This window comes from Phalacrocorax aristotelis, chromosome 3 (genome assembly GCF_949628215.1).
Source record: "Phalacrocorax aristotelis chromosome 3, bGulAri2.1, whole genome shotgun sequence".
NCBI classification, from domain to species: Eukaryota; Metazoa; Chordata; class Aves; order Suliformes; family Phalacrocoracidae; genus Phalacrocorax; species Phalacrocorax aristotelis.
In genome coordinates, this window is record NC_134278.1 from 70,430,392 (window position 1) to 70,457,195 (window position 26,804).

The 26,804-nt window shown below is 42.1% G+C and overlaps 2 protein-coding genes across 5 annotated transcripts; both read left to right on the forward strand.

Moving 5' to 3' along the window:
* Positions 1-344: 344 nt before the first annotated feature.
* Positions 345-15,730, forward strand: MTRF1L (mitochondrial translation release factor 1 like). Of its 2 annotated transcripts, none has more exons than XM_075087906.1 (7): positions 345-785; positions 3,620-3,699; positions 4,911-5,094; positions 11,096-11,259; positions 12,205-12,322; positions 14,117-14,253; positions 14,723-15,730. In XM_075087906.1, the coding sequence occupies exons 1-7, from the start codon at positions 479-481 to the stop codon at positions 14,936-14,938; spliced, it is 1,206 nt and encodes a 401-aa protein (XP_074944007.1). In that variant the 5' UTR covers positions 345-478; the 3' UTR covers positions 14,939-15,730. The 2 variants fall into 2 exon arrangements, with proteins under 2 accessions (XP_074944007.1, XP_074944008.1); XM_075087907.1 differs by having other exon boundaries at positions 427-785; positions 3,559-3,699.
* An 816-nt stretch (positions 15,731-16,546) lies between these two features.
* On the forward strand, positions 16,547-24,805 carry FBXO5 (F-box protein 5). 3 transcript variants are annotated; one of them, XM_075087903.1, is made up of 5 exons: positions 16,547-16,729; positions 19,676-20,412; positions 20,732-20,822; positions 22,042-22,203; positions 23,711-24,805. In XM_075087903.1, the coding sequence occupies exons 1-5, from the start codon at positions 16,565-16,567 to the stop codon at positions 23,960-23,962; spliced, it is 1,407 nt and encodes a 468-aa protein (XP_074944004.1). In that variant the 5' UTR covers positions 16,547-16,564; the 3' UTR covers positions 23,963-24,805. The 3 variants fall into 3 exon arrangements, with proteins under 3 accessions (XP_074944004.1, XP_074944006.1, XP_074944005.1); XM_075087905.1 differs by lacking the exon at positions 16,547-16,729 and adding an exon at positions 17,707-17,800; XM_075087904.1 differs by lacking the exon at positions 16,547-16,729 and adding an exon at positions 19,045-19,067.
* Positions 24,806-26,804: the final 1,999 nt, after the last annotated feature.

The window sequence follows — 26,804 nt, forward strand, 5'->3', positions numbered from 1 at the left end:
GGGCTCCACCCCAGGAGCCCGGCTTCAAACTCGCGGCGTGTATGATTTGGCGAGGTTTGGGGTCTTGGGGCGCTTTTTTTTGTGTGTGGGTTTTTTTTGTCAGAATGAATAAAAATGCCACACAGACACCACCCCAACCCCCGCGCGCGCTGCCTGAAGCCGCCGCCGCCGCCGCCACCACAGCGCCAACGCCAGGGCGGGAGAGCAGCCTGAGCGCCGGGCCCCGCCCCTCGGCCCGCCCTGCTAGCTCTGGCCAATCAGAGCGCTCCGCCTCGGGGCAAGGCCCCGCGCGCCGAAGGGAGCCGAACACCTTCGTCCTTTTCCGCTGGCCGAGCTCCGAGAATTGCCGACTGCACCCGATATCAGCGCCGAGCCTCCTCGGCAGCTTCCGGAAAGCCGGAAGGGAGGTGGCTGAGCGCGTTCGGGCGTCCCCGGCGGTGGCGGCGGAAGAGCGCTCGAGCTCACGCCCGTGCTGGGCATGCGGCTGCTCAGGCGAGCCCTCCGCGCGGCGCAAGGCTGCCGGGCCGCCGCGATACCCCCGCCCACCCTGCGAGCGGCGCCGGTCGGGGGCAGCGCGGCGGGGCCGCGCCCGCTGCTGCAGCCGCGCCGCGGGCTTACCGCCCGGCCCGACTTAGAGGAGCTGTTCGCCACCCCCTCCTTACGCCGCCTGCTGGAGGCGCGGGCGCGGGGCGGGGGCGGGGCGGGGCCGGAGCTGGCGGCGCGGATCCAGCGGCTGCGGGACAAGGAGCGGGAGCTGCGCGACACGCGGGAGCTAGCGGGCCAAGGTGCGGGGCGGCAGCGCCGGGGGCGGGGCCGCGGCCGCCGCGAGCCAGGGGGCGGAGCCCCTTCATTTGCATATGCTTACGCGATTGGGGGAGCGCCCCAAGGGGCGGGCGGGGGCGGCCGCCACGTGGCGCCGCGCACCTGTCAGGGTGATTGGCCGCGCGTGCGGGAGGCGCGGGGCGGCGGCGGCGGCGGCGGCGCGCGTGCCCCGGTGGCGGGAGAGCGGTGAAACGCGGGGAGGGTTAAAAGCCTGTCAGCTGGGGGCGGGGGGGTGGGGCGGTTTCCTCGTGTCTCTGTTGCCGAAAGCAAAGCAAGCTGCTGGGCAGAGGTCAGGGTGTCAGCCAGTGGGGAAGGCTCAGCCGCGGGCGTGGGGGCTGAGGCGAGGGAGCCGCTGATACCTGGAGGAAGAGCAGCGTGGTAGCATCCATTTTACATAAAATGGAAGGTAGCTAATCAAGGATGGAAAGCTTTTTTTGTTGTTTTTCGATTTTTTTTTTTCTTGCTGTCAAGCCAGAGCAGCGTGCCGCCCGCCCGCCCGCCCGCCCCGTTTCGGCAGTCGCAGACCTCGGCATCTGTTTGTGCTGCCTCCGTTCCGTGGCTCGGCCTCGTGTTGTGTTCGTAGCTGCGCGCTTTTAGTGCTGCCGAATAGTCATTATTTTTTACCCTGAATCAAACTTCATTTTGATAGGTGTTAGAAACCAAAATGCAGGAAAGGCGTACTTTAAGATCACTAAAATGTTCCCTAGACCGTTTAATACTTACTACTTTGTTAAATACTGATTAGTCCGAAGTGTTAACTGTAGTCAGTTATTCTGAGTAATGGAGATGGCAAATGGTCTTCCCCCCACCCCCCTGTTCATTTTCTCCCACCTCAGATTGAAAAGGGAGAAATGGTTCCTTTGAGCAAACTAATCATTGCCCCAAACTCACTGAATGAAATGGAATGGAAGATTTTCCCCCCCCCCCTTCTTTCAGAAACTGCTGAAGAAGCCAGTGTCCTCAAAATCAGGCTTAGAACTTCAGCAAAGTGGAATGGTCACAAGGGCTTAGTCAGTAACTTGGAGCACTTCTGTAGTTCATCCTTAAAAATATTTATATATGTTCTTTTAAACTGATTTTAGGGCCTATGTTACATTTGCACCTTAAAGTATGCAACTGCTATTAATTGTTATATTAGATTATTTCTTAATCGAATAATAACTGCGTTTTCAATAGCTGATTTGATGCTAATAGATCTGTAATTCCTTAATTTTTATCCTTCCCTCTGTTGGCCTTAATGACCAGCTCTTCACTAGTCAGTAGTTACTGTAGAGAAGTGTAGGTAGTTCAAGATGATCGAGTTTACATGCTTAAAGAGTTACAGTTAGTCAGGTAGTCAACCATGCATGCTTTTAGCCAGCTGTAGGTAAAGCATGCTTGTTGTTTAAACCCATTAATTAAAAAGCTAATAATGAATAACCTTCTTACAGAAGTGATGGGGGGGGGGGTGCGTGTGGTTAATTCACCAATATTAAACCTAAGTTGTAAGGTCAAAAAGTTTCACTTAAAATTGTGCTAGTGACTAAATGCTGTTACAGACCTGAAAAGGTGTGGCTTTATTGTAAGAGTGCACCTCCTCTCTCAGCTGAACGCATTTAAAAGCTTGCTGTACACAGAAAAAAGAAGTCTCGTATATTATTTTTTTCTTCTCTTGCTGCTAACTGTGCGGTTATGTCCCTCTGCCCACCCCAGTTCCCCCTTTTTCATTGTGTGTACCATTTTTCTCCTTTCTGGGGTAATATTTTTTTCTGCTGGGTGAGTGAGCTGAATCAGTGCAGATCAGAGGCTGCTTAAGATGTTGATTTTTTTAAAAAAACTTTTTAACTTTTTTTTTTGGGGGGGGGAGGGGGGACACGACACACACATACATCTGAAGTTTGATATTGACCAGAAAAAAGGGAACATTTTAACGTATTGAAACTCTAGTGCAGAAAAACAAGTCTTAACTGTAAAGCATTAGTGTTGATCAGTCAAGTAACACTTCGAAGTTACAAGTTCCTCTTACTATGCAAGACTTCTTCCATACCTTTGTTTTTAGTGATGTTTTAGAAGTTTTGCAGCTGTTCTGGAGTAAATTGACAGAGACAGGTAGTCGAAACCGCTACTGTTAGCTTCAGATTTTTTCATACAATGATAGGGGTGATAGCCCTTTTAATGAAGAGTGTCAATTGTGGAGCTGTTGTGTTCTTTAAATCCTTGATGTGATGTTGAAATACAGAAAGTAATTTCTCAGAATCACAGAATGGCTGAGGTGGGAACTGGCCTCTGGAGATCATCCAGTCCAACCCCCTGCTCAAGCAGGGTCACCTACAGCAGGGCACTCAGGCTTGTGTCGACTCGAGGTTTGAATATCTCCAAGGCTGGAGGCTCTACAACCTCTCTGGGCAACCTGGGCCATTGTTCAACCACCTTCACAGCAACTGTTAGTTTTTTGTTTGGGTTAGGGGTTGGGTTTTTTTTTGTTTTTGTTTAGTTTTTTCTTTTTTTTTAATATTTAAGTGGAACTTTTTGCATTTCAGATTTTCCCATGTCTCATCCCTGAATATCAGAAGATACTCTTAACATGTACTGTGTATCTTTTACAGATCATATTATTGATCTCGCTTTCTGACAGGTTTAGTGTGTGGGGGCTTTTGTGTGGTGGGTTTTAGTTTGGGGTTTTTTTGTGGTTTGTTGTTTTGTTGCTTGGTGTTTTCTTTTTCGGTAGAGTAAGTTCTTCCTGTGGTTATTTTTCAGAAGGTTTTTCTGAAAGTCGCACTGATAAAAGTCTGAGGATTAACCATACTCAATATTCCAGATGAAAGCGAAGATTTCCAGAAGCTTGCAGAAAGGGAAATCGCCTCCTGCGAAGAAGAGATAGCTGAACTGAAACATGAGGTTAGATCGCCCTTTAAAAGCCTCTATTTCCTTGCCATTCTTGAATTAACAAAGCCAAATTGTCTTCTCATCAAAATAAAATGTATACTATAAACTCTTCTCCTCCTCCCCTCCCTGCCATTTATACTTCTCAACTAGTGTCTGTTATCTAAGGAAAATAAAAAATGGAGATGGTATAGAGATGGCCCATTCGTAACTGCCTACTTGTATCTGAAGTTGGTTGCATCGATACATCTTCATAAGTAGGTGCTACAGTTTGTTTTGCCTGGGTGTACCGCTATGGGTGTCCAGCTTTTCATCTATTGGAAACGTTAAACTTGTATCACACACACTAATGGGTTTGAAAAAAAATATTTAAATACGATGTAACTACTTTAGACCGCTACCTTGTATAGGTTCTACATAGTATCGATGTTATTTAAGGTGAAAATAACAATGTTTACGTAAACTGTTACATATTCTTACTGTTATTGGTGAAGTAGAAGCTGGTATTATCACCTTCTTTATTCCTTCAACAGCAACACAACAGTCACTTTATAAATAATTTTGTAAATATTTAACGATTTTGCCAGAAGTAGTTGTCTGTGGAAAGAAATGTCACCTAATGATAGTAAAGAAAGATGATTGAAAAGCATTTGCAAATCATCCCGAGTTTTGATCCAGCCTGCAAAATTGTGATACAGTTTTTTACTTGTAGTGTATCTTTCTACTACAGGTCAATATAAGGCTGGCTCTCCCTTTTTAAATAAATAAATGAATGAAACAGCTGAGTTGTTGTTGAAGGACTGTCCTCCTGAACATCCATGCCTTCTTAGCTCTGCAGTTGAGACCGGGCTAAAAGGGAATCTGATGGGAAGGGAGATGCAAGAACAGGCATGTATCCTGTGGTGTCCAAATGCTGGGGTGCTCCTGATGGGTGAAGCCTTCTGTGAAGTTTTGTAGGTCTTGAGAGAGACCTATGTAGCTCCTGTGACTGTGGACAGACACAGGGAGCCTTCCTGCAGTGCAGCATCCCCCCCCCCCGCCCCTTTCCTGGCTGCTGCTTCTTCACTGCAAGAGGCATGAGAAGCCTGTCCTCTGGGAAACCAACAAGTTAGTGCAGGAGAATGCAGCCGAGATTGATTACAGACTTGTCTGGCATTTTATCCTATCTCAGTTGTGGGTAGCAGTGTCAGAGGGAAGTCTTAGCTGGGTGTTTTTTGTATTCACAGATCGTGTTGCTTTTGATTCCTTCAGAAGAAACAGACAAGAGTGATCTTGTCATGGAAGTAACCGCTGGAGTTGGAGGGCAGGAAGCCATGCTGTTCACCTCGGAGATATTTGATATGTATCAACGATATGCTGCCTATAAAAAGTGGAAATTTGAAATATTAGAATACTTTCCCAGTGAAATAGGTCAGTAATAAAAATACTTAATCTTTGTAACTCTTTAAGTTGAAACAGTCATTCATATGGCACTTGAATTTCCTGACTACAGGAAGCTAATTTGCACTAACTTAATTTTAGAAGTGAAAGATTGCTTGAATATCTGAGTACAATTTTCCTCAGCTTCTGTATTTGACAATGAAATTCCATTTCAGAAGTAGTATTAAAATACTAAAGTGCTAAAAAATAAACTTTGTCTTCCAGTAGTTTCAAAAAGTAGAAGTGAAACTAAGTGCTTGGTAGAAGAAAATTCAGAACGTGATGTAGATACGTTGTTTATCTTTTTTACAAATACAGATTATATATACTTTTTCTGTGCTGTTCCACTTAGTTACTTAATGTTTCTAGTGTTGATAGATCAGTTTGGTGGCGGGTTGAGAGTCTGCTTATTACGATGGATCCCTTGGCAGAGAGGAATCAGTATAATCAGAACTAATCTTGAGGTTTAATCTAAAACATCTTTAATTTATCTGAAATAATATCATCTGGGGATTTATATAAGGAAACAGGAATTTTGGATGTAGCTCCTCTGTAAGAGCTGATGGGTGAGCAAAGTGGGGGAGTTGTTAAGTCTTTGAGTAGAGAGATAAGAGATCTAATTATTTATGAAAGCCTTCAACTAAAATTTCACAGGTAGTCAGTTTAACAGCTTGGTGCCAGCAAAAGGAGATGTTTTCCCTTTCTGCCCTTTTCCTTACTTTACCTCTGCCCCTGTGAGCAGTCCTACTTTTTTTTTTTTTTTTTTTTGCTTGTTTTGATGTCCTTTCACTTAAACTGGCAAAGACTTTGCTTTTCACAACTGGGATAGTTTTTTGCCTAGTTAATGTGTTAAGTCAGTTCTCTTGAGCCTTAGGGGCAGAATAAGATAAGCAGCAACATGGGGCTGAATGCAAGGAGGTCGAAAAACTGGATCTTCTGGTGGTGGTGTGCTGTGAAGTTGGTTCACTGCATATCAAGGAATACTGTTTTTGCAAGGATGGGGATCAGTAGGTTTACACAACAAATTGAGGCAGTGGCATATGTTAGTTAATTTTAGCTTAATCCAGTTAGTATGTAAAGTTGTTTCACAAAGATCAGGCTGAAGTCTCTGTGCTGCTGCTGACTTCTTTGCATAGGCACTTGTGATTATGTGTCTTCTCAGTCAATCCAATTGAAAAATAGGACAAAAAACACCCTGACTAGTTTTCAGGTAATCCAGCACAAGAGGAGAAATGGGCATGGGGGAAGCAGAAGCATGTGGGTACTGGTGGTGGCAGTGATAAAACCAGGACATCCTTTCAGCAGCAAGAGGTTCAGTCAGTTTAAGCAATCCAAAACATGCCCGACCAATGGCAGGGATTTTGAGTTTTGATTGACAGATTGCTAGCCATGTTTCTCAGCAGGCTAAATATGCTAAGTCTGTCTGTTAACTCATCTGCAGGCTTACTGCTATCCATGCTGTTGTGGGTAAACTAGCACATTTTGCTTACATATTGCTGTGGAGGTAATGCACATATCATAGTGGGCATGGATCAGTAGATGGGCACTTGTGCAGCTTACTGTTCTTGGCACAGATTAGTTGTGAAACTTTACGTGTATTCATACTTTAATCAGCATTTTTTTCTTTTTTAGTGAAACTTTGAAGAAGAGATGAGAAAAGCTAGGATGTTAGGGTATGCAATCTGTCAGAAAAACCCTAATCTTTCTTCAGCAAACACTTAAAATAATTGCAGAGAGATTTTTAGCAAGCTGTGAGAAATGTGAAGTGTCTTCTCACACTTTTGTTTACTTATGCCATATTGTGGATTCAGTGATATTTTCAAGAACCTTGAACCCTTTCTGTTTCAACTGTGTAAAAATTCACAAAAAATAAATATCCACAAATCTCCTAATCGAGCTTCTCATGCCAGTAAGCTACCTTCCCCTTCTAATGAGTGTCTTCCTGTGCCCTAAAGACCCTTCTTGCATTAGTACACTTTTTGATTCACGGTTATATATTGAGGGATTAAAAGAAGGTTCAAAAATTGGACTCCATGGAAGAAATACAGTCAGACATAACAAATTGGGAACTTGAAAATCTAGGTACAGGCTTGATTTGTTGCCTGTATTCACACTTCATAAAAAGGGAGGCCCATGTCTTCACCATTCAGATATGCCCATACGATTTAACTTAATATGAATTTTACTTCTGGGTTCTTAGTCTTTAGTAGAATTTGCTTTATAAAAATGTTATATCTGTAAAATGTTTTAATAACTTGAAAGTTCTCAGGAGGTGACTGACTTCAAGTTGGTGAACATGAACTCAGGTATTCACAGTATCGGAATCTCCTAGAGTGGCTGCTGTGGATTCAATTAATATACTTTTTTAATTTAATGACACTTGAATTCAGTATTGTCTATTATCTAGATTTGTTACTATTAATAAACTTTTTTTATGGTCATTTGTCAAGTAAACTGTCTGTACAGTCTGAGTGAAGATAAAGGCGAGAAGCAGCTCCATGTTAAAGCACAGCTTGTTGCTGAAAGAGTAAAGTTATGTTTATCCTCATTCATGACCAGGCAAATGCTTTGCCAGGAGCTGAGCCCGTTCAGCCTTCAAAGCCAACAGAAATGTTTTAATTTTTAAACTTTTATTTTTAAATTTAGTGGAATAAACATGGTGCTGGTTAGATGGGTATAAACAGAATGGGGGAAGGGTCTGGGTCACCTTTATTTCGTATACTGGGGGAGAGGAGAGTTCCCCTTTCTATTGAGGCAAGACCTAGATGGGGTAAACCCCAGCAGTCACATACAACTTCACCTTCAGAGCACAGTTTCACAGTCAGCTTAAACAAGGGCTGTCCCACCTTCCAGCCAGCTCTTTGTTCCTTCTCTCGCTCAGCTCTAGCAACTTGGAGGCCACGGTGCTAGTTGGGCCAGTCCACTGATTTGGCTTAAAAACTCTCTTACTGGATAGTTTTCAGTCAGGTCTGACTCCACTTGCAGTCCTGTGATTGGAAGAGAAAGGGAGTTGCGCTTGACTACCCTTTTGGTGAAAGCTCAGTCCTTAGACAAGGAGCCTACACTCTCAGAGGTATTATCTTTAATGCCTTAATAGGGAAATTCAAGTAATATGTTAACCTAGTATATATCTAGCTGTATTTTCTCTTTGAAACTGCTAGGCTTTTAATGGATATATATTTTAAATTCTTTTGTCTTGCTGAGGTCTTGCCTCTGCACTGAAATGAATGTTTAGGAAGGTACAATGTAAATTTAGAGAAAAATAAAGGCAACCCTAGCCTTTGTCAGCCTCTTGCAGTGTATTTTCTGATCTTACTTGCATGACTATGTTATCAAAACTGACGAGCTAGAAATTAAGTGGGAGGTAGGGGCATTATAGGCAGCACTGCCATTGAAAAGCATGTTTGAACCCTCAGTGTTTAAACTATGCTGTGCTGAGTAAGAATGGAGTTAAGGATGATTGCTGATGACACTAGGCTGTTGCATCCTGTTCACACTCCACTTTTATGGACTGCATGAGCAAAAGCAAGGTCCTACATTAGAACATCCAGCTCCCTCATTTCAGAGAGCTCCGGAATTTGGCTGAAGTCTGAATGTGAGCATGTGTGAACAACGTGAATGTTAAACAAAGCTACAATTAAGAACTGGTTTCAGTCCACTCTTAACTGATTTTATTAACCTACCCCAAGAGATGCCACTGTACAAAAATAGCACGTTCATGATTTAGCATACATTAAAGCTCCAACCCACGTGATGTTATTTATCCATTACCTCTCACCCTGTAGTGGCAGGCAGAGACACAGATATGGGACTTTGTCTCAATCTGTGTATAAGAGGACACATAAAAAACGAGTGCAAATGCGTACCCTTGTTCTGTGCACACCAGCTTTCAGGACAGAGAGGGGTATTTTAATTTAAAGGGGCAAGCAACATGTCTGCCAGGGTAAAGAGTTGGTTGAAATTTCTTTGGATTTGACTGCATTTCATATTAAACCTGTGTTGGTAATAGTTGATTCGAAGCAGTATGACAGAAATACCTGTCTCTTGAAGCAGTTTCTTGGTCATCTCATGCTAAGCACTACGATGCCACAGGCACACTGCTATCACCACAAACTTAATCTCTCCTGAGCGTGTCATGGATGTGGCTGCAGCTCAGATAGACAGACTGTACCCGCAGTATAGATATATTACTGCCAGGGAGAAAAGACAGAACATTAGCTTTTGCAATGAGCTGATTATCACGTAATTAATACTTGTCAGTAGTGCTGTAGCCTTGTGGACATTGACATTATTTTTACTCCTGATATAGTCTGGCTTCTTTCTCATGTGCAGAGGTTGCTTATGATACTTGCTTTTATGTGTAAAGGAGTAACTATGTTGTCTTACTCAGCTACATTAATTATTTTAGGTTATATGCAATTCTTTTAGAGTAGAGAAGAAATATTTTGTTATTTGAATAACCTTTACATAACAGTAGAAAGATTTCACGCTACCTGTTAGAATGAAACTTACTGATCTCAGCTGAAGATAGTGACAGGTATTCTTATTTGTTAAACTACATGCTTTATGGTCAGATTTACTCTAAGCGTGATGGATTTATCTTACAGAACTGATGGTAGATAATGACTGTAAATTAAATCAGTGAATGTTGAACGGTGCATTTGAATCAAAGTGGTACAGATTTCTACAACCAGGAGAAAGATTTTAAAAGTCAGAAGAAAAAAAAATGAGATTAAATAGAAAGGAAGAGGCAGTTTAGGGCTGTTTCCCACAAATATGACTGTAAAAGGAAATATGTTTTAGTAAAGTTATGAGGAAATGTTAAATTTCTGTGTAAGAAAAACATTTGCAAACCTTCTCCGTGGAGGTGAAGAACCTGGTCTACATTCTGGCCGATGATTTTTTCCTGCTCTGCAGGGCATTTTCAGATTCTACATTGTCTATTTTCCTTTTCTAAAAAGCTGCTATCTTGTCCCTATGGTAGGTTTCCTTAGTCTAGAGATAGCCTGAAACAGTATTTCTGAGAAGTACGTGCCTCCTCTTTTCCTTGGCTGCGGTTTCATGTTGCAAGACTTCAACAGCAATACTCTTTCAGGGCTGCCTATCTCCCCCTTAATCATTCCCTTGGCACACCATCTGCTGTGCTAAGAATGGGATCTGGGAACTGAGCTGGATTAAAAACCAAAACGGGTGAAAAATTACATTAATTTATAGTGCCATCACTTCTCTGATCCTTCAAACAGTTACACTGGCACGACTGAAGGGTTTGCATGCAAGAATACCATTACCTAGTATTGCAACACTGTTTCTGTCATGAAACTATGATTGTATTGGGCTTTACTTCCAGGTTCCAAGCTGCTCAATGCTAGTTTTAGTACATTGTGGTCAAGTGTTTTGCCACATGTATTGGTAAGAGGGGCAGGAGTTGGAGTTCTGCTCGCTCCAAGGGGGTGAAAGATTAAAATGAAATGAAAGAGCAAAGATGAGACACGGGTAGGATGCACAGAGGAGAATGGATAAGTGGTGTATGAATGATACTCATCCTTTAGTTAGAGTTGTTTTTTTCCTATTGAATGATAAAGTTCTGAACTAACTATAAAAAAATTGATGTAGTTTCTGAAGGTGGCTTTCAAAATTTGATCTTTATGTAAACTTACTACTGGTGTTAGAGTTCTGCTATGGTTTATGATTGTACGTGTACCTGTATGTACATTGTACATAAACAATCTTTATGTATATATAAAAAATAAATTGGACTCTACAAGAATTTGACAGTCCTTTACTTGAGATAGTGTGTGAGTATGTATGTCTGGGTTTGTTTTTAAGAGCTTTCTTCCATTTTCAGCATAATTCTGCCTAAGTATTTAAATGGTAAATTCATAATTTTAAGAAACAAATGACAAAGATGTCTAAATACACTGTTTGAAATATAACAGCATAGTACCAACAGTTTTTCTTACAGCTTTACAACTGTTTTTCTTCTTTATTTAAGGTGGCCTAAGACGTGCAGTTGCCAGTATAGCAGGTCTTGAGGCTTACAAGTACATGAAATTTGAAGGAGGAGTGCATCGTGTTCAGCGGGTGCCAAAGACAGAAAAACAAGGACGAATTCACACCAGCACAATGACTGTTGCAATATTACCCCAACCCACCGAGGTAATATTTATCTTTTAGTATAACAGACTTTAGCATGAACAAAGTTTTAACATGCCTTATTGCCGATACCCAACTGTTTTCTGTCTCTCTTGTTATTCTCCCCTAATGATTTTTTTCAAATCTTAGTTTTAAACTATGTCATGTTTGTTTGTTTATTTTTATTTTTGTCTAGGGGGGTGAAATAAAGAATTTCTGGATTTCTTCATAATCCTAATCTCAAGAAAGTCACTGGCAATTTACTTCATTAGAACTTGAAAATTCACTATTTTCTTGCACGTTTTGTGGAAAACTTTAATTTTTTTCCAAAGTAACAAAAGGCTGAAGTAGTTAATAGAGCTCTTAGAGATTTCTTTTAGCACCTCCTCCGCCCCATTTTTGTAGTGTCCTCACTTTTCGCTTCCAAAGGGTGATAATTCATTCTCGCCATATTTGCTTGGTTAAAAACAACTGGCTAAGAATTAAAGCTTTGTTTTGATCTTTGTTTCATGTTGACCTAGCAAATTGTCAAAGATGTTACTCCTTCCTATTCTCTCCCGAAGTTGTCTTGCTCCTTCCTCCCAGAGACCATCACCCCATTCCAGAGTCAGCAAAGGGAATATGTTCCATTTTATCTAAAAACCATCTGGTCAAGTTCAAGTAATGGTCAACTCTGCTGGAAGAGGGTGCAGAGCTTTCAGAAGAGGCGGAAGATCAGTGCTAGGGGGTGATTATGTCTTAAGCTACTATTTGTCCAATTTCCTTGCTTGCATCATGTCGCATTCCAATCTGGCTACAAGGATTTATTGCTATATTTGTAAGTGGATGCGAGCTACCACTCATAAACTTTAAAAAGTTTGTGCCTTATAAAATAAACCAACTATGCATATTTGCAGTCTGTCTAGAGAGAAACAACATAAACGTGTTCTTTTTTATTTGTTTGCATGTTTTTTCTGTCTCCCATAACAGATGAGACTGCAAATTAATCCAAAAGATCTACGGATAGAAACAAAGCGAGCTAGTGGAGCTGGAGGCCAGCATGTCAACACCACAGACAGTGCTGTACGGATAGTCCATATTCCAACAGGTTCTTCATTTTTTTTCCTTAGTGCAAGATCTATATTGCAAAACTACTGTCAGAATTTCTTTAGAAACAATGGTTTAATTTTCAAACCTGGACAACAGTAGAGCAGAGTTTTCATTTAGTTTTCACATATTTATAGTACTCTAAATGCACCATCTTGTGCCCACTCCCGTTTGTAACAGTGGAGACTACTGGCTTCAGTGGGTAAGCTATCCATTTTGCCATTAAGCATGACACTCTAAAAGTATCCAGACCAGTTTCTTATGAAAAAGTTATATTAAGCTTTCAAATAATGGAAAAGAAACTGAAAAGTAGGTTAAAATCTGATGATATGCCCTTTCTTGACTGGTGTCCAAAAGAGAGATTGCTCTATTTCCATACTAAAATGTTGCTTTTAATTGCAGAGTCTACTCAGGATGCTGGCTTCCATTTGTCTGCTGGCTCTTTTCCCATAGGTTACACGCATAAATAGGAGGCCCATCCCCAGAGCTCAGATTAGGAAACGTAAGAGGGATAAGATACACCCTCAAACGTTACCTGATTTTAGCTATCATATCTTTTTTTATTGCCATTCCTAAGCTTTTTACTTCCCTTTGAGCAATCCCCAACAGCTGCCTTGACTTCCATTGCTTTTTAACTTTTCTCTACCACAAACAGTAGTCAGGCTTTACAGCCCCAGGGTAATCCTGAGTGCCCTTTATCTTCACTTATCCAGATTTTTGCCACCTATTTCTTGATTTTTTTTGAAGACATGAATCCATTCTGCAGTTTTTGCATCACCTTAGTAAAGCAGAAGGTAAACAGTGGAGAGGATAGAATTCTGTTCAAGATATGGTGACAAAAAGGCACTCCAGATTCAAAAAGTTTTGTATTGCCTGCATGTTTGGAAAAAGAACCCACAAACTAAAACCAGCAAATGATCTTAGTTTTTGCTGAAGGCAGTTATTAGTGTTTGTTACAGAAATCTTAAAATGTATTGCAATTTTTTTTGTGGTTATGCACTAGAGATGGTTCATAGGGGGTTTTATACCTCACCTTATCTCCTGACTTTTTCCTATTCCACCTTTCCCTTCTTCATTGATCTCTCTTCCTTTACAGTTGTCCTGTTACTTCTTCTATTTCTCTCATCCTAACTCTTCTTATAAACTTTTGTTGCGATCCAAAAAGTTGTTTGTAAACAAGTCTTTCATAAAGTAATGCTATGCAATCTTATAAAAGTATACTGTAATCTTACCAGAGTTAATTAAAATAAATCCAAATAATGACTTAGCTTGTGCTATCTTCTTCCTGTATTTCTTCTCCCTACTCTTTTCTTAGGCTATTCACTTCTCATCTTAACTTGAACTGTATATTTTGGGGGAAGAAGCCACACCTTTTTTAAAGAAAATAGTGCCCACTTTTGTATATTCTGATCATAGTCCATGTACTCACTATCTCATGTATTTTACTGCTCCTTAAATCCTAAATTTCCTGAAACTGTGGCCAAAAATTATGAGTATTAAAGGTGTCTTCTGTAAGTCAGATCACATGACACATCTTTTATTTCGTTATGTACCTGTTGTCCAACATATCAAATCAAATTTCTTGTCTTCTGGCTTAAAGCACCTGTACAACTCAGCCTGCACTTCTGTCCCAAAATGTATCATTAGACGTTAATAAGCCTGGACTTCTACATTCCCAGTCCCAAATAAGTATTGAAGAAAGAAACAGTTCATTGTAACATAATAAAAATCTTCTAGAAATTGCAAAAACCTTTTAGTATATGTTAACTGTTAAATGTCATGATATTTTTGGTAGGGATCATGTCTGAATGTCAGCAAGAAAGATCTCAAATTAGAAACAAAGAGAAGGCTATGCAAATGCTATGTGCTAAACTGTACAACGCCAAACTGGAAGAAGAAACCAAAAAGAGAAACAGTGTTCGAAAGATTCAAGTAAGTTTCACTTAGTAAAGATATAGTAAAGATATAATTCTGTATAAGCATGTGTTCTTGGGGTAGCTCCTGTGTTGAACTGCAAATAGTGTATGGAAATATAGACGAACAGGAGCCCAGGAAGGACTTATAGGAGGAAAAAAATTACAGTTCTACTTCAGCAACGAAGGTTGTATATTAGCCAGATTTAAAATTTCAGTACTATGTAAATTCTAGAGATCTAGTGAAACAAACTGGATTACAGCATGAAGAACCAGATTAACATTAGAAAAGGATACAATAAAATTGTTCTTTAACATGTTCGAGAACAATTATTGCAACTACTGAATTGGTCTGAGTACTATGTAACTGTAACAAATTTTGGATAATCATGGGAGGAAGAGAAAGCTTTCGCTTTAGATGCTTAATCAATATTTAATCCTTTTTATAACAAGACAACAATGATAAAATGACTCTTCTTGTCTGATAGATTGGGACTAAAGGAAGATCGGAGAAGATCAGAACGTACAACTTTCCACAGGACCGGATTACTGACCACAGGATAAGCAGATCGGTGCATCATATTGAGTGTTTCATGCTAGGGGAAGAAGTGCTAGATGAAATGATACAAACTCTGAGAGAATATGCTGATTATGAATCTTTAATGGAAATTATTTCAGAAAATGAAAAACAGAATCTACCCTGAGCATTGCTCTTTGTCAGCCCATTACAACAGATGGAGGCATTTGTCTGCAAAGGAGCTTCTTGGAGCACCACCCAGAAAATGCAACTCCTTTTCAGATCACGAAAGGCACCACAACTTGTTTCCTCGTGGCTGATAAACAGTCTCATTGATAAACGGCTTTCTTAGTTGCTGAGTAAAAGACTTTATTACCTTCATATTTTTTCATATTCATTATTGCTGCAGCAAGCCACTTAAAAAGTAAATTTGACTGGGCCAGAAGGAACTGAAGTTTTTAACTTTCTCCACTCTCAAAAGGTACGTATTAAAAAAAGAGCTTTTTCTAGTTCCAGTTTTCATTTAAACAATAGTTTAAACGTCAGTACAGTGTCAAATAGCTTACTTGCGAGAACAAAAAAATCCTGTTTTGAGTGATGGGAAGAAAGTGATAAATAAATGACCCCACTACTAGTCTGCATATTTGTTAATCACTTATATGTGGCATGGGAGGGGGAGTCAAAATATATCTCCTTCATGTTTTCATGGTCTTCTGGCCGTTATTAATAAAGACAAAAATTGTTTAGGAATATCCTTTCCTCCAATAAAAAAAGCTGTGGAAGCCAAGTGACAAGCTATGTATGTGAATTGTTTTTCAAAAGGATGTTTCCATTCTCGAGTCAAAAGTGAAAAGGATTGTTACAATATTGTTTGGCTGATATTTCAGTCTCCATTCGGCTTCAGTTCAGTTTCTCCTTTATGTTTTTCATTGACTCTCCAGTTTATTGATTTTCTAAACATTACATGATATGAACGGCATCTTACTGTTTTTGTCTATTTATTTAACAGCATCTTGAAACATTCGATCTGTGAAAGCAAAGTAAAACTTTTGCTTTTCTAATCTACTGATACATGTGCACGTGTTTATATCTGTGGGTAAAGACTTAACCTTTATTTTAGACTACATTTTACAATCCCAAACACGTGTAGCAATACAAAACCTACAGCTTCCATGTCACATTATCCCATCATGCATTGTACTTATGCATGTGTGTATATACACAGAGACTGTACTTGAAATATAAATACCAGTAGATAAGAAATTGGAACCCGAGGAAAAATGCTACCATGAATATAGGGGTGTTTACTTTCAGACCTCTAATTAAAATTAATGTAAGAAGTTAGAATAGGAACAAAGTAAGTTTGCGACAGCTAGCTTATAGAAATGCATTATTTTAAAAACTTATATAAAAATCAACTTATTATTATCAGTTTATTATATTCTTTTACATTTGAGCTGCGGTTTGAACCAATGCATGTCAAAAAAACGCATAGAATCACTTAATACCTTTGTCAGCTTTGTCTTCTAGAAAATACTGCTGGGTAACAATGATAGAGTTCCAGATCTTTTAATTAAAGGCACATAAATTAACTTCAAATGTAGGAGTGCCTGTGTGCATAAGGTGAGGCATACGTATTTCCTATTGGTAAGTGTGCGACCTAGGTCTAGATTTACTCCAGATTTACAACTCCCAACTAGCATGTAAGGAAGTAAAAATAAATATTGATGCAATTTGTGTGTAAAATAACTAGCTATTGGTTGGAGCAGAAACTAGGACTGAAGTCTTTATTCCTACCAGATCAGTACTGTAAATGGAAGACTACAGAGCACTTGGGACAGTCATCTTGAAGCCGGGCTATCTTATACCAAGTGGTGGATGGAGCTTGCGATTCCTTCTAACTTCAGCTCCATATTCCTCCAAACAAAGAAAGGGCCATCAGCCAGGTCTAAGCACTGGACTACTGCATGAAACTTACGTAAGCGTTCAGGTCTTTGTCACTCTAGACTTTCCCTGATGTTCCGGCCGGTGGCCTGCCTGGCTGGATCCTGCCTGGCTCACAGCCTCCCCATTCCCTGAACGGACACTTGCTGTGTCGTTGCCCTGCAAGTGGCCGGCCTCTGGTCAGCGCAAAGAGGGCCAGATACCACGTGGTTCTGGCAGGAGGCTGGCCCAGGTATCCCAGAACTGGCATCTGGCAGAGTCATGCAAGGTGGATGTCACTATCTTGAGTGGTACCTCCTTGGCCTGTCATGGCAAGCTTTACCGCGTAAAGACTTGAAGTCCCTTTCTTGCTCCGTGTTCGGTTTAACGCAAGGGCTGCTGTCTCCCTACAAACGCAACCTCCCTGAGGGGTGAGAAGACTATTTTCAGCAGTAGCGGGTTCCCTGCAGCGGTGTCCGCGCTGCTCAGCTCCCAGCAGCGCTCCTCCTCACTCTGCCAGTTACTGCTCACCTTGATCACGCTTTAAAATCAATGCCACTCTCCAGTGGGGAGGAGGCCAGATGTACGATCCGCCGCCGGACTTAACAGCCCCGTCCCCGGCGGAGGAGCTTTGCACGCCGTGAGCGCGCGCTGCGGGGCGCGGGGAGGACGGGCGGACCCCAGGCGCGTCCGTTTATAAAAGCCAAGGCAGAAGTGGCCGGGCAGCGCCGGGACGTGTGTCACCCCCGCGGCGCGGGGGTCGGTTGTTCCCATAGGAGAGCGACGCGAGACCCTTCGGGGGGCGGGGGAGGGGAAGAGGGGGCGGGCGGGCCTGTCTCCCGCGCTCCGCCCCCGCCCATTGCGGAGCGCGCGCGCGCGCGCGCGCCACCTCCGCACCACTCGCCTCCCTCCTTGCCGGCCGAGGAGGGAAAATACGAGCCGGTACGGCTCCGCCCTCGGCGCTCCGGATTGGCCCCCGCCTTCTGCCCGCCTCCCATTGGCTGCGCCGCCCTCGCCGGCGGCGTTTGATTGGCCGGCGCGGTTTTGGATACCAAATTCAAAGTTTTTAAAAGTGCCCGGCGAGAGCGGCCGCGCACTCACTGCCCGCCGCGGCGCAGCCCTGCAGGTGAGGCCGGGCGGGTCGCGGGGCTCCGCGGCCGGGGCTCTGCGCGGGGCCGGCGGGGCGACTTAGGGCTGCGGAGCTCCGCGGTAGAGGGTTCGGGGCAGCGGCGCTCTGCGGTGAGGGCTCCGTGGCTGGGACGGTGGGGGCGGCCGGCCTACGTGCCGGCGGGACTGGGGTCGCTGGCGGCGGCGCGAGGGGCGGCGGGCGGACCGGGGATGGGGATCCCCGGCGGCCGCCCGGACCCGTCACCCTCCCCGGCCTCGCCCCGCAGCTATCCCGCCGGCGGGACGGGACGGGGCGGCGGCGTATGGGCGGCCGCGGAGCGCCCCGGTCCCGCCACCCATCGCCGCACTGCCCGCCGCGCGGGGCCGGGGCCGGGCCCGGGCCGGGGTCCGGGATGGGGTGGGGAGCGCAGCTCCCGCCGGCGGGCAGTGGCGAGGGGGGAGGCGCCGCGCCGCGCTGTCTCCCGCCCGCCGGGCCATGCTGCCGGAGGGGGGCATCCCCCGGCGCGCTCCTGCCCGCCCCTCCGCCACCATTTTAGGGGGAATCCTCCCGCGTGGGGGAAAGGGAGACCCCCCGAGAAGGTGCCGGGTGCGGTTCCCGGGGCGGCGGGGCAGGGCCGGGCCGGCAGGCGGGCTACCTGCCGCCGACCCGGGCCATCTTGGGCGCTGGGCGGGAGCTGCCTGACAGCGCCGCGGGGGCCCGCGGCTCAGCCCGCTCTGCCGGGGGGGTCGGGGCCGGCCCTGGCGCCCCGAAACGCGGCGGCGGTGGGGGGGTACATTTCCCAGTTTTGCAGGGTTTCAGCCCAAAAACTCCTCTCTCGCGGCGCGCAAGCGACGGGGAAAGGGGAGGAGGAGGTTAGCGAGGGCTTGTATCTCTCCCCCAGCTCACACTGTACAAAGCCATAAGCCTTTTTGCTCTTTTCTTCCAGCAAACGTAGGTACGAAGAAAGGACTTTTTGTCTGAAACGTTCATGAAACTAGTTTTTCTCAGTTTTTTTTCCCAAAACTGCTGGAAGTGCTTTAATCTCTTAAGCTCCCCCTTTCGAGCTGGTATTTTATTTTTCCTGCGGATTGCAAAGCATGCTGAAAATAATTTTCCCCTTCGATTTAACACGACGGAGATGGCTTCCTTCAGCCCTCACCCATCCCCCTGCAATTGTTAATACAGATAGCACCACACTTTTGGGGGGAGGGGAAAGAAACAGGGGAAGGAAAGCTCAATCTCCCTATAATACCTATCGACCTCCCACTCTCTTAAAATCATGCTTGTAAGTAAACTTTATTTCACTTTGACCATTGTTTAGGGGTCGCTGCTTTCCATTGTAATTTGCATATGCATGTGAACACTCAAGCTTTTCCTGTGCCCCCCAGCTTCCTCCCCTTTAAAAATGCCAGATGCCTGGCTGCCCGAGCAGCATTGCCTCTGGCCTTGGGTGCAAATTTCAGGCTGCTCTGGCCTGGTTATACCGCTGCATGGGCCTGCTGTCACTCACGGACCTTCTGCCACTGGTGTCCCTTGCAGGGACTGCAAATGTCCTCTGTGTGTCGCTGCATTTAGGGTACGGATTGGAGGCATTGGTGTGTCTAAAAGTAATCTATACTGGTAGAATGGTGGCAACGTAAATTACTCAGTTTTCTCGCCCCGGTTATATGCCGCATAAAGCTGTAATTTTGAAAATCTCTTGCATAGATTTAATGTGTAGCTGTTCAAATCCATAGCTGCGCTAGTTGTCTGCGTTCTAGACACTAGAGGGTGAGTTAGATAAAGCTTAAAATTCATAATGCAGAAGGAAGGTGTGATCAGTTCGTTATAAGAAAAAGAATTTGTGATGCAGTTTATGCTGTGTTGTAATACTGTCCTTGTTATTTCTTGCAGGATACAAACGAAATAATGAAATCAAACCGCAACCACTCTTTCAAAATGAAACGTGATTTTGGTTGTATGTCTCTTCACACTGAGTTTGCACCATTGAAATCTGCTGTGGAGAAAACAAAACTGGGAGAATCCTGCCCCTTGATTTATGAGGAAGGTTTTTGTAAAAGCTGTGCTGAAGAGCATGAGAAAATACTCCTTAGTGACTCATACCATGCAGCCACCAGATGTCTAGATCTTGAAGATGAAGGAAGACCTGTACATAACAAAGAAAACAAACAAGTAACCCAGAGACTTGATGAAGGTATCTATGAAATGGAGGCACTGGAAAACAGTAAATTTAATGAGGACAGTGGTTATTCCTCTATGTTAAGTAATCAATACGCTGATGCAATAGAACATGAGGATAGCATACCTTTAGCTGGGAATCTCTGTGGCACACCAAAGCATTATCTCATGAAGAACCAAAACCAAGCACAGTTTTCAAAGAAGACTCTGTTGCCAGTAATCCATTACGAAGAAATGATTTGCTCAACTTTGAAAAAAAGTGGTAAAAGAAATCTCAAGTCTTGGGCTGCAGTAGACAAAATTGTTTTTAGGGGAAAGGTTGAACTTTCTAACCTAATTGGCAAGAAAATGGGATTAGATAGAATAGACATTCTTGCTGAACTCTTCCAAAAGGACCTGAGGCATATATTAGCAAATATTTTAAGGCATCTTGGTGAGATGGATTTGATAAAGTAAGTATATTGATCTTACTGTATTTCATTGGGAAAGCAAACAACCTAATCAGATGGCTTAAGAATGTTTTAGATATGGGGCTTGTGACGTTTACTCAATGGTTAGTATTATGTATTAATACTTTAAAACATGGACTGTCAATGTAAGCCATGGGATATAGAGAGAGAATGTCTTCCCTAGAAAGCAAATTAAAGACTACAACAATGAACATACCCCATCTTCAACATGAAAGAAAAAGATTACGTAATTATTCCCACTATTAAATAAGTTTTTTCCCTTTCCTAGGAGGTAACTGATATGTTTGTATTGTCATTGCAGTTTTGCCAAAGTCAGCACAACATGGCAGAAGATTCTGCAAGAAGATAAATGGATTTTCCAGATGTATAGTAAAGCTGTGAAAAACCTTTCTGTAAGTTTCTGCACTTGTTAGATATTTCAAACCTAAACCAGCAGTCTTTCTGCCATGTCAGGACTCCTTCCAGCCTTAAGGATCACAGAAGCGTTTCTTAGACTGAAGACATTGTCACTGGAGTGTCTGAGTTTGTCCTTTTAGGATGCCCAGTCTCAAGTATTGCTAGTCACTTCGCTGTCTTTGGAGCCCAGGGAAGGCTGACGGAGAATGTTACCGAAGGAGAGATGGAGATGTTCTTAAGAGCTTTTGCATGTCCTGGCAGACAGAGGAAGGCAGGAAGGAGAGGGTCAGTTCCAGCACTGCCCGCTGGGCAAGCCCTTGAGGCTCTCAGCAGAGGCTTGCTTACTTCAGTGTCCCCACTGATCCAGAAGGGACAGAGACTGAGAGAAACCACTCAGCTGACTGTGCGAACCAGCTTCTCTGTTTATACTTTCTAGCAACAGTCTCTCAAGTGCAATGTGTTGGCTACAGAAAACTGAAAAGCTTTTTGCACTGTAAGCTGTTCCTAATGCTCATTTCTCCTATGAAATAAAAACAAGATCCAACCACGCTAGCCTTGCACGTTACCAAGGCACAGGACTCTCTTAAATCACTAGGGGTATTTATCTTTCTTGAGAGATAGAGACACAATGAAACAAGGCTTAGGATCTGCCACAGAATAAGGTAGTCAACTAGTTTGAATTTTATGTAGTATATTACAGTGGTAGCCCGTTGGGGTGAAACAGTTGGACACCACTGAACATTCATCCCATAATTTTTTTTCCTCCCTGCTATTGTATGGGGTTTTTTTAACCTGAACTGCAAACTTAGAAAATCGTTGGGAAGATTTTACTTCTCAGAAAGAAAACTCCAAGCACCCCTGTTCACTGTGAAGAATTAGAAACATTGCTTTGTGCTTTAAAACATTGAAGTGACTAGGTTACGTGCTCTGCCTAAATAATTATGAGGTGTTAATATGAAAGCACGTTGCCTTATGTAATAGAAGATGGTTGGTTTTGGTGGTATGAACTAGGGGTCTGTTCTCTGCATTTATAACAGCAGTGACTGCGAAAGCTAACGTAGCATTTTTAGCATGCTACTTGGCAAAACGCTTTATTATTGGAAACCTTCTAGCCAGGAGGAAGGATCAATAATAAGTTGTTGACCTGCATTAAACAAAAAGTCAGTATTAGGTAAGACTCTTCTCAAATTGTATTTTTGTTTTTCTTTTCATTAGAATGGCACTAAGGCACCAGAGCATGCTGCAACAAGGGAGTATGTTCTCTACCGAGCAGCTTTAACTTCCATTCAGAAAGCAACCCCACCAAAGAGCTTGAATAAGAAAGGCACCAGATCCAAAGCACCTAAGAATCACAGCAGACTCATGGAGTTTTCTGAGGTAACTGGTGATTTCCATTCATCTTTAATTTCTCACATGTTGTCTGGCACATGATCAGCTTGTAAGCCATATTTCTGAAATTAGTATCTCCAGTCTGAAATGCTTGTAACTCTTACTAGTATGGCTGCCAGAAATTTGCTTATTGAGCCTATTTTAAAACAATGTCAGGAACTAAGTGGAGAATATTGACACACTGGGATATTCTAAATATTTTTTTTTTTCCCCTGGGTGTCTAAGTACCCTCAAAGTGGCTTAGTGATTGGGGTTTTTTGGCTTATATTTTGGCTTGGATCAAACATGAAAAAGTTCAGTCATTTCTTCTTAGTTTCCATGGGCTTATAATGAATCACATGTTTTCCAGCAATTCCACACAAACTGTCAATTTTGCTTCAACATTGAAGGGCAATTTTAAAAAGATCAAAGACTAAGCAGTTCTTATTTTTAAAAAACTAAACAACTATTTCTCTTGTTCATTCTATGCTTTTTTCCAACTAATTATCTGACATTAAAATGGCTTTAGCTACATATTTGTAGTGTGTCACGAACATTTGGAGTTAACAACTGCCAACAGCCTAAGTTTCCCTTCACCTTGTTGTTTTTCTTAAGCTTTTTTTCCCCACAGATCAGTGCAGTTCTACATTGCGAATGTCTTGTAAGACTTTTAATAATGTTCACTGAAAGTCATTGCTTGTTAATAAGCAACAGATTTTCCTAACCAGAAGAAGGTTTTATACTCAAAATTCTTATTCTGCCAAGTGGTGCAATAAGAAGATACGATTGCACTTGAAAGTATGATCAAGCTGCTGTAATACTACTATATAGCACTTTGTAGCTTTAGGAATCTGAAAGTTCAATTGTATACTGAAGTAGCAGTCTAAAATTCTTTCCCTGATAAACCTATACATATACACACGCATTTAGATTATAAAAACATTTTGTGTTTAACAACTGAGTGATATAAGGTGTTATACAGGCCTATAATTTTCTAATGCTGAATGATTTTGAATCGTGGATCTGGTTTTGTGTCAAAAATTAATCCATTGGACAGAAGTAGGAATTGCTTCCATTTGGTGCCTCAAGCCAAGTGCCCCACAGCTGAGATTTTTGGACACTGTTCACTTTTCAAAAATGTTAATGATCTAAATGGAATTCTGATTTATTTTCTTTTTTAATTAAAATCAAATAAATCGCTGTCCTTGGATGAGATTTGGAGGGTTCAGGAGGGCTGTTTTTCTTACTGCTTTGCATTTAGTCTGCCTGTCCTTTAAATTTAAAATGTAAAGAATTTTAAACTGGATACCTCTGTTCCAGTCCAAAGTACCTGCAGTTATAGACTGATTATTCCTGTTCAATCTCCATCAGAATTTGATACAACCAGAATTAGGCTAAGTTTGTAATTCGTATCTCTGGAGTAGAAGTTGTAATATGTTTTGTGGCAATTAGATAACATCAGGGAATGTTTGGGGTGTGTATTTACCCTGCACTCACAATATGCTTTTTCCAACAGGCTGCCAAGACCTTGAAAAACACTGAAAGCCTTAAAGTCTGCCTTCGCTGTGGCTCGCCTGCAAAGTATGACTCCTATCTACAAAGAGCGACATGCAATCGTGAAAATTGTGGCTTTGACTTTTGCACAAAGTGCATGTGCAGCTACCACAGCTCCAGTGACTGTATGAGTGGCAAACCAGTGAAACCCAACTCTAAGCTAGGGCCGCTTCCTGGGACTAAGAAAAGCAAACAGAATCTACGGCGACTGTGATCCATCCATCCCACTACAAATTGTCAGATGTCCCATAGAAGTTTTTTTTAGGATATGAAATTATCCACAAAGAAAATCAAACAAGAAAATGCTTTCTGCTATTCTATATTTTAAAAAAGGTTAATTTTATTATTCCGTTTTACTATTCGGTTGTATTGAAATTCCTAGGAATCATCAAACATACACCTTTTAAAAAGTCTTACCGATCTATAAATTTAAAAGGAAATTCCGGATACGGAGTCTAATACCATTTTAAATGTTGTCCTGACGGTTTATCTATTGTGTTCCAGTCCTCAAAGCACCCCACAATAATATTGAACAAGACAAAGTTTTGGCAAGCAGCCTGCCATGTGTAACCCTATCTCAGTCCCTGAATACCCGAAGCAGAAAGTGTAAACTGTGTTTTATTTAAATGTTTACTCTTGTTAAAAAGTATTTTAAAAGCATTTATAGTGCGATGTCAAGTCAGGTGAGTGAAGTACCTTTTAACATAAAATTATGAGTGAGTCTAGATTTTATTAGTTTCTTCAAGGGTTTACCTTGATTTTAAAATGTGAAAGTTCATAATACCATTTCCTGCGATGGTTTACCTTATGGTGAATCTTAAATGGTTGTTCTTTCTTCATTCAGAAAGTACAGGTTTTCCTTGAACTGAGGTGACACCTTTTACAACTTAAAAAAAAAGTACTGTATCTTGGCTATACTGCTAAAAAATACTTTGCCAGTTTTCTAAATAGTAAGATAATTTTTAAATATTTGTATATATTTGTAAATGCTACTTTAAATATTATTCATGTTTGTCTTGTAAATGTGAAAATAAATTACTGTTCTCAACAACTTGGTTGGCAAATCTGGACTTCCTATTTCTTATCTTAAGATTTCTTTTCATGCTCATTTCTCAAGTTTTCTAGTAAGTGCTTCTTAATGTTAATTTAACAAAGAGCAAATCTCCTGGTTTTGTGTAAAAATTATTGAATCCATTTTTGTGCTGTGTTCTTGCAGCTTACCTAAAGGCTCTTAGCAGTAATTACTGGCAGTTTCCAAACCAAAGCATTCAATGGGAAATTTTCTATTGGCTGAATTTATGCTACTGTTGCAGAAATAGCTCACTGTCAGTAAAGTCTTTGTGATTCCACAGCAAAGAAAGGCAAGCACTCAAGAAAAGGACTGATGATTTTCTGGAGATATCTGGGGTTTGGGTGTGTTTTTCCTATCAATAAGTAGATAACAGTCTGGGAAGGCAGCATTGTAGGTCCTGCTCTTTGGACTGGGACAGCTGTTACGTACTGCATGGCAACTTTTCCTGCACTTGTTAATTTTCCATTTGTGATGGCAGTGGTAGAAACAGTTGAGCAGGACCTCTAGCGTTCTGTTTTTATGTGGCAAACTTGATCTCCTAACCTAAACCTGAGACCTAAGAGGCCAGCTGAGTTATATCAACAACTTTCATTCCATAAACCTATTTAAATCTGCTTACAGATATGATCAAGATCTGAAAATGAAAGGCAGAGGCCTTCTATCCTATTATACCTTTTTCTGGTAATTAGACCGTACTGCCTTTACCAGTCCTGCAGGTCAGAAGAATGGTGTTTGTATAGGAAATAACAGTCCTCAACTAGTGGATGTTGGTATCTCCAGTATTGTTTGAGAGACATGGAAAGAAGAGAGAACAGAACCGATTATAATGCACTCCTTTTAAAAAATTTAAAGTTGAAGAGATCAAAAAGCAGCAGAACAGGAGGGAGGGGGGAAAAAAGGGAGGAAAAAGCAGTGATCAAGGGCTTTGACACGTGTGCAACCACAGTGAGTCTGTTAGTACTCTGTAGGCTGAGCACAGATAAGAAACATTATAAGCAAAAGTTTGTTTTAAAATTTTCATCTGCTGAACTTCCTGCATCCTGAAGAGCACAGATATCTTTACGTGAGCTGGACAGAACTGCCCTTTTGTGCATTGATTTTGAGAATCAGGCTGGTGTTGCAGAGTATGATACATATTGAATTAAAAATTGTGTGCCTGTTTTGGAGTGAATGTGGATGTCAAAAACTTAACAGGTTTACCTTTTCAGGTTTTGAGATTACTAAGGGGAACTCTCCACTCTATAGTAAGCCTAACAACTGTATACAGAGAGTGAAGAACAGCTGCCTTTTTGTTGTTTCCTGTAGAAATTTATCTGCTCATACAGAATTTTGAGGAAAATTCCTTGTTACCTTCAGATAAGGGGAAGAATTAGACTACATGGCTTCAGTGGTCACAACTGGAGATGTACAATATGAAGAAACATGTTTTTCCATTAACTTCTGAGTGATAAGAGATAACTACCTTCTACCCAAAACCTTGTTGGAAAGGTCAGATTACTTGACTTCTAAGGAAGCTTTGGCCAAACTGTAATGGGTCTGCTGCCAACCATTGTGGCTATTTCTCCTTGCCCAACCATTTGTCTTATCTTGATCCTCAGACCCTTGTCTACCAGCTTTAGTGTTAATAATTGGAATAGACATTCAAGATTCAAGCCTTCAACAGCCTTAAGGACCTTGACTTGTAACCAATGCTTGCAATTTTCTTATGCAAAATTACTAAAAAACATGGGGATCTGTGGTGGCCACACAGCTATTTCTTCATTTATGGCAGTCTTGCCCAACAGTGCTGAACAATGGACCTGTATAAAAACTATGCATCTTACTGAAAGCCACATGATTGTTGGTCTCCTCATAAATAGCTTCAGTGAATGGTGTGCGGCATTGAAAAACAGAGTGGACAATCAGTCCCCACCCAGGCATGCTGGCATCTCCTGCTGAGCGAGTAAGCAGCTCATTATAGAAAGTGAGGGTGTTGGTTGCTAGT

Excerpts from the sequence above, each read along its gene's own strand:
- MTRF1L (XM_075087906.1), top strand. The coding sequence starts at position 479 with ATGCGGCTGCTCAGGCGAGCCCTCCGCGCGGCGCAAGGCTGCCGGGCC. Across the intron at positions 3,700-4,910 it reads TAGCTGAACTGAAACATGAG|ATCGTGTTGCTTTTGATTCC; the intron begins GTTAGATCGCCC and ends TTGTATTCACAG. Across the intron at positions 11,260-12,204 it reads TATTACCCCAACCCACCGAG|ATGAGACTGCAAATTAATCC; the intron begins GTAATATTTATC and ends CTCCCATAACAG.
- FBXO5 (XM_075087903.1), top strand. The coding sequence starts at position 16,565 with ATGGAAGACTACAGAGCACTTGGGACAGTCATCTTGAAGCCGGGCTAT. Across the intron at positions 20,413-20,731 it reads GGTGAGATGGATTTGATAAA|TTTTGCCAAAGTCAGCACAA; the intron begins GTAAGTATATTG and ends TTGTCATTGCAG. Across the intron at positions 22,204-23,710 it reads GACTCATGGAGTTTTCTGAG|GCTGCCAAGACCTTGAAAAA; the intron begins GTAACTGGTGAT and ends TTTTTCCAACAG.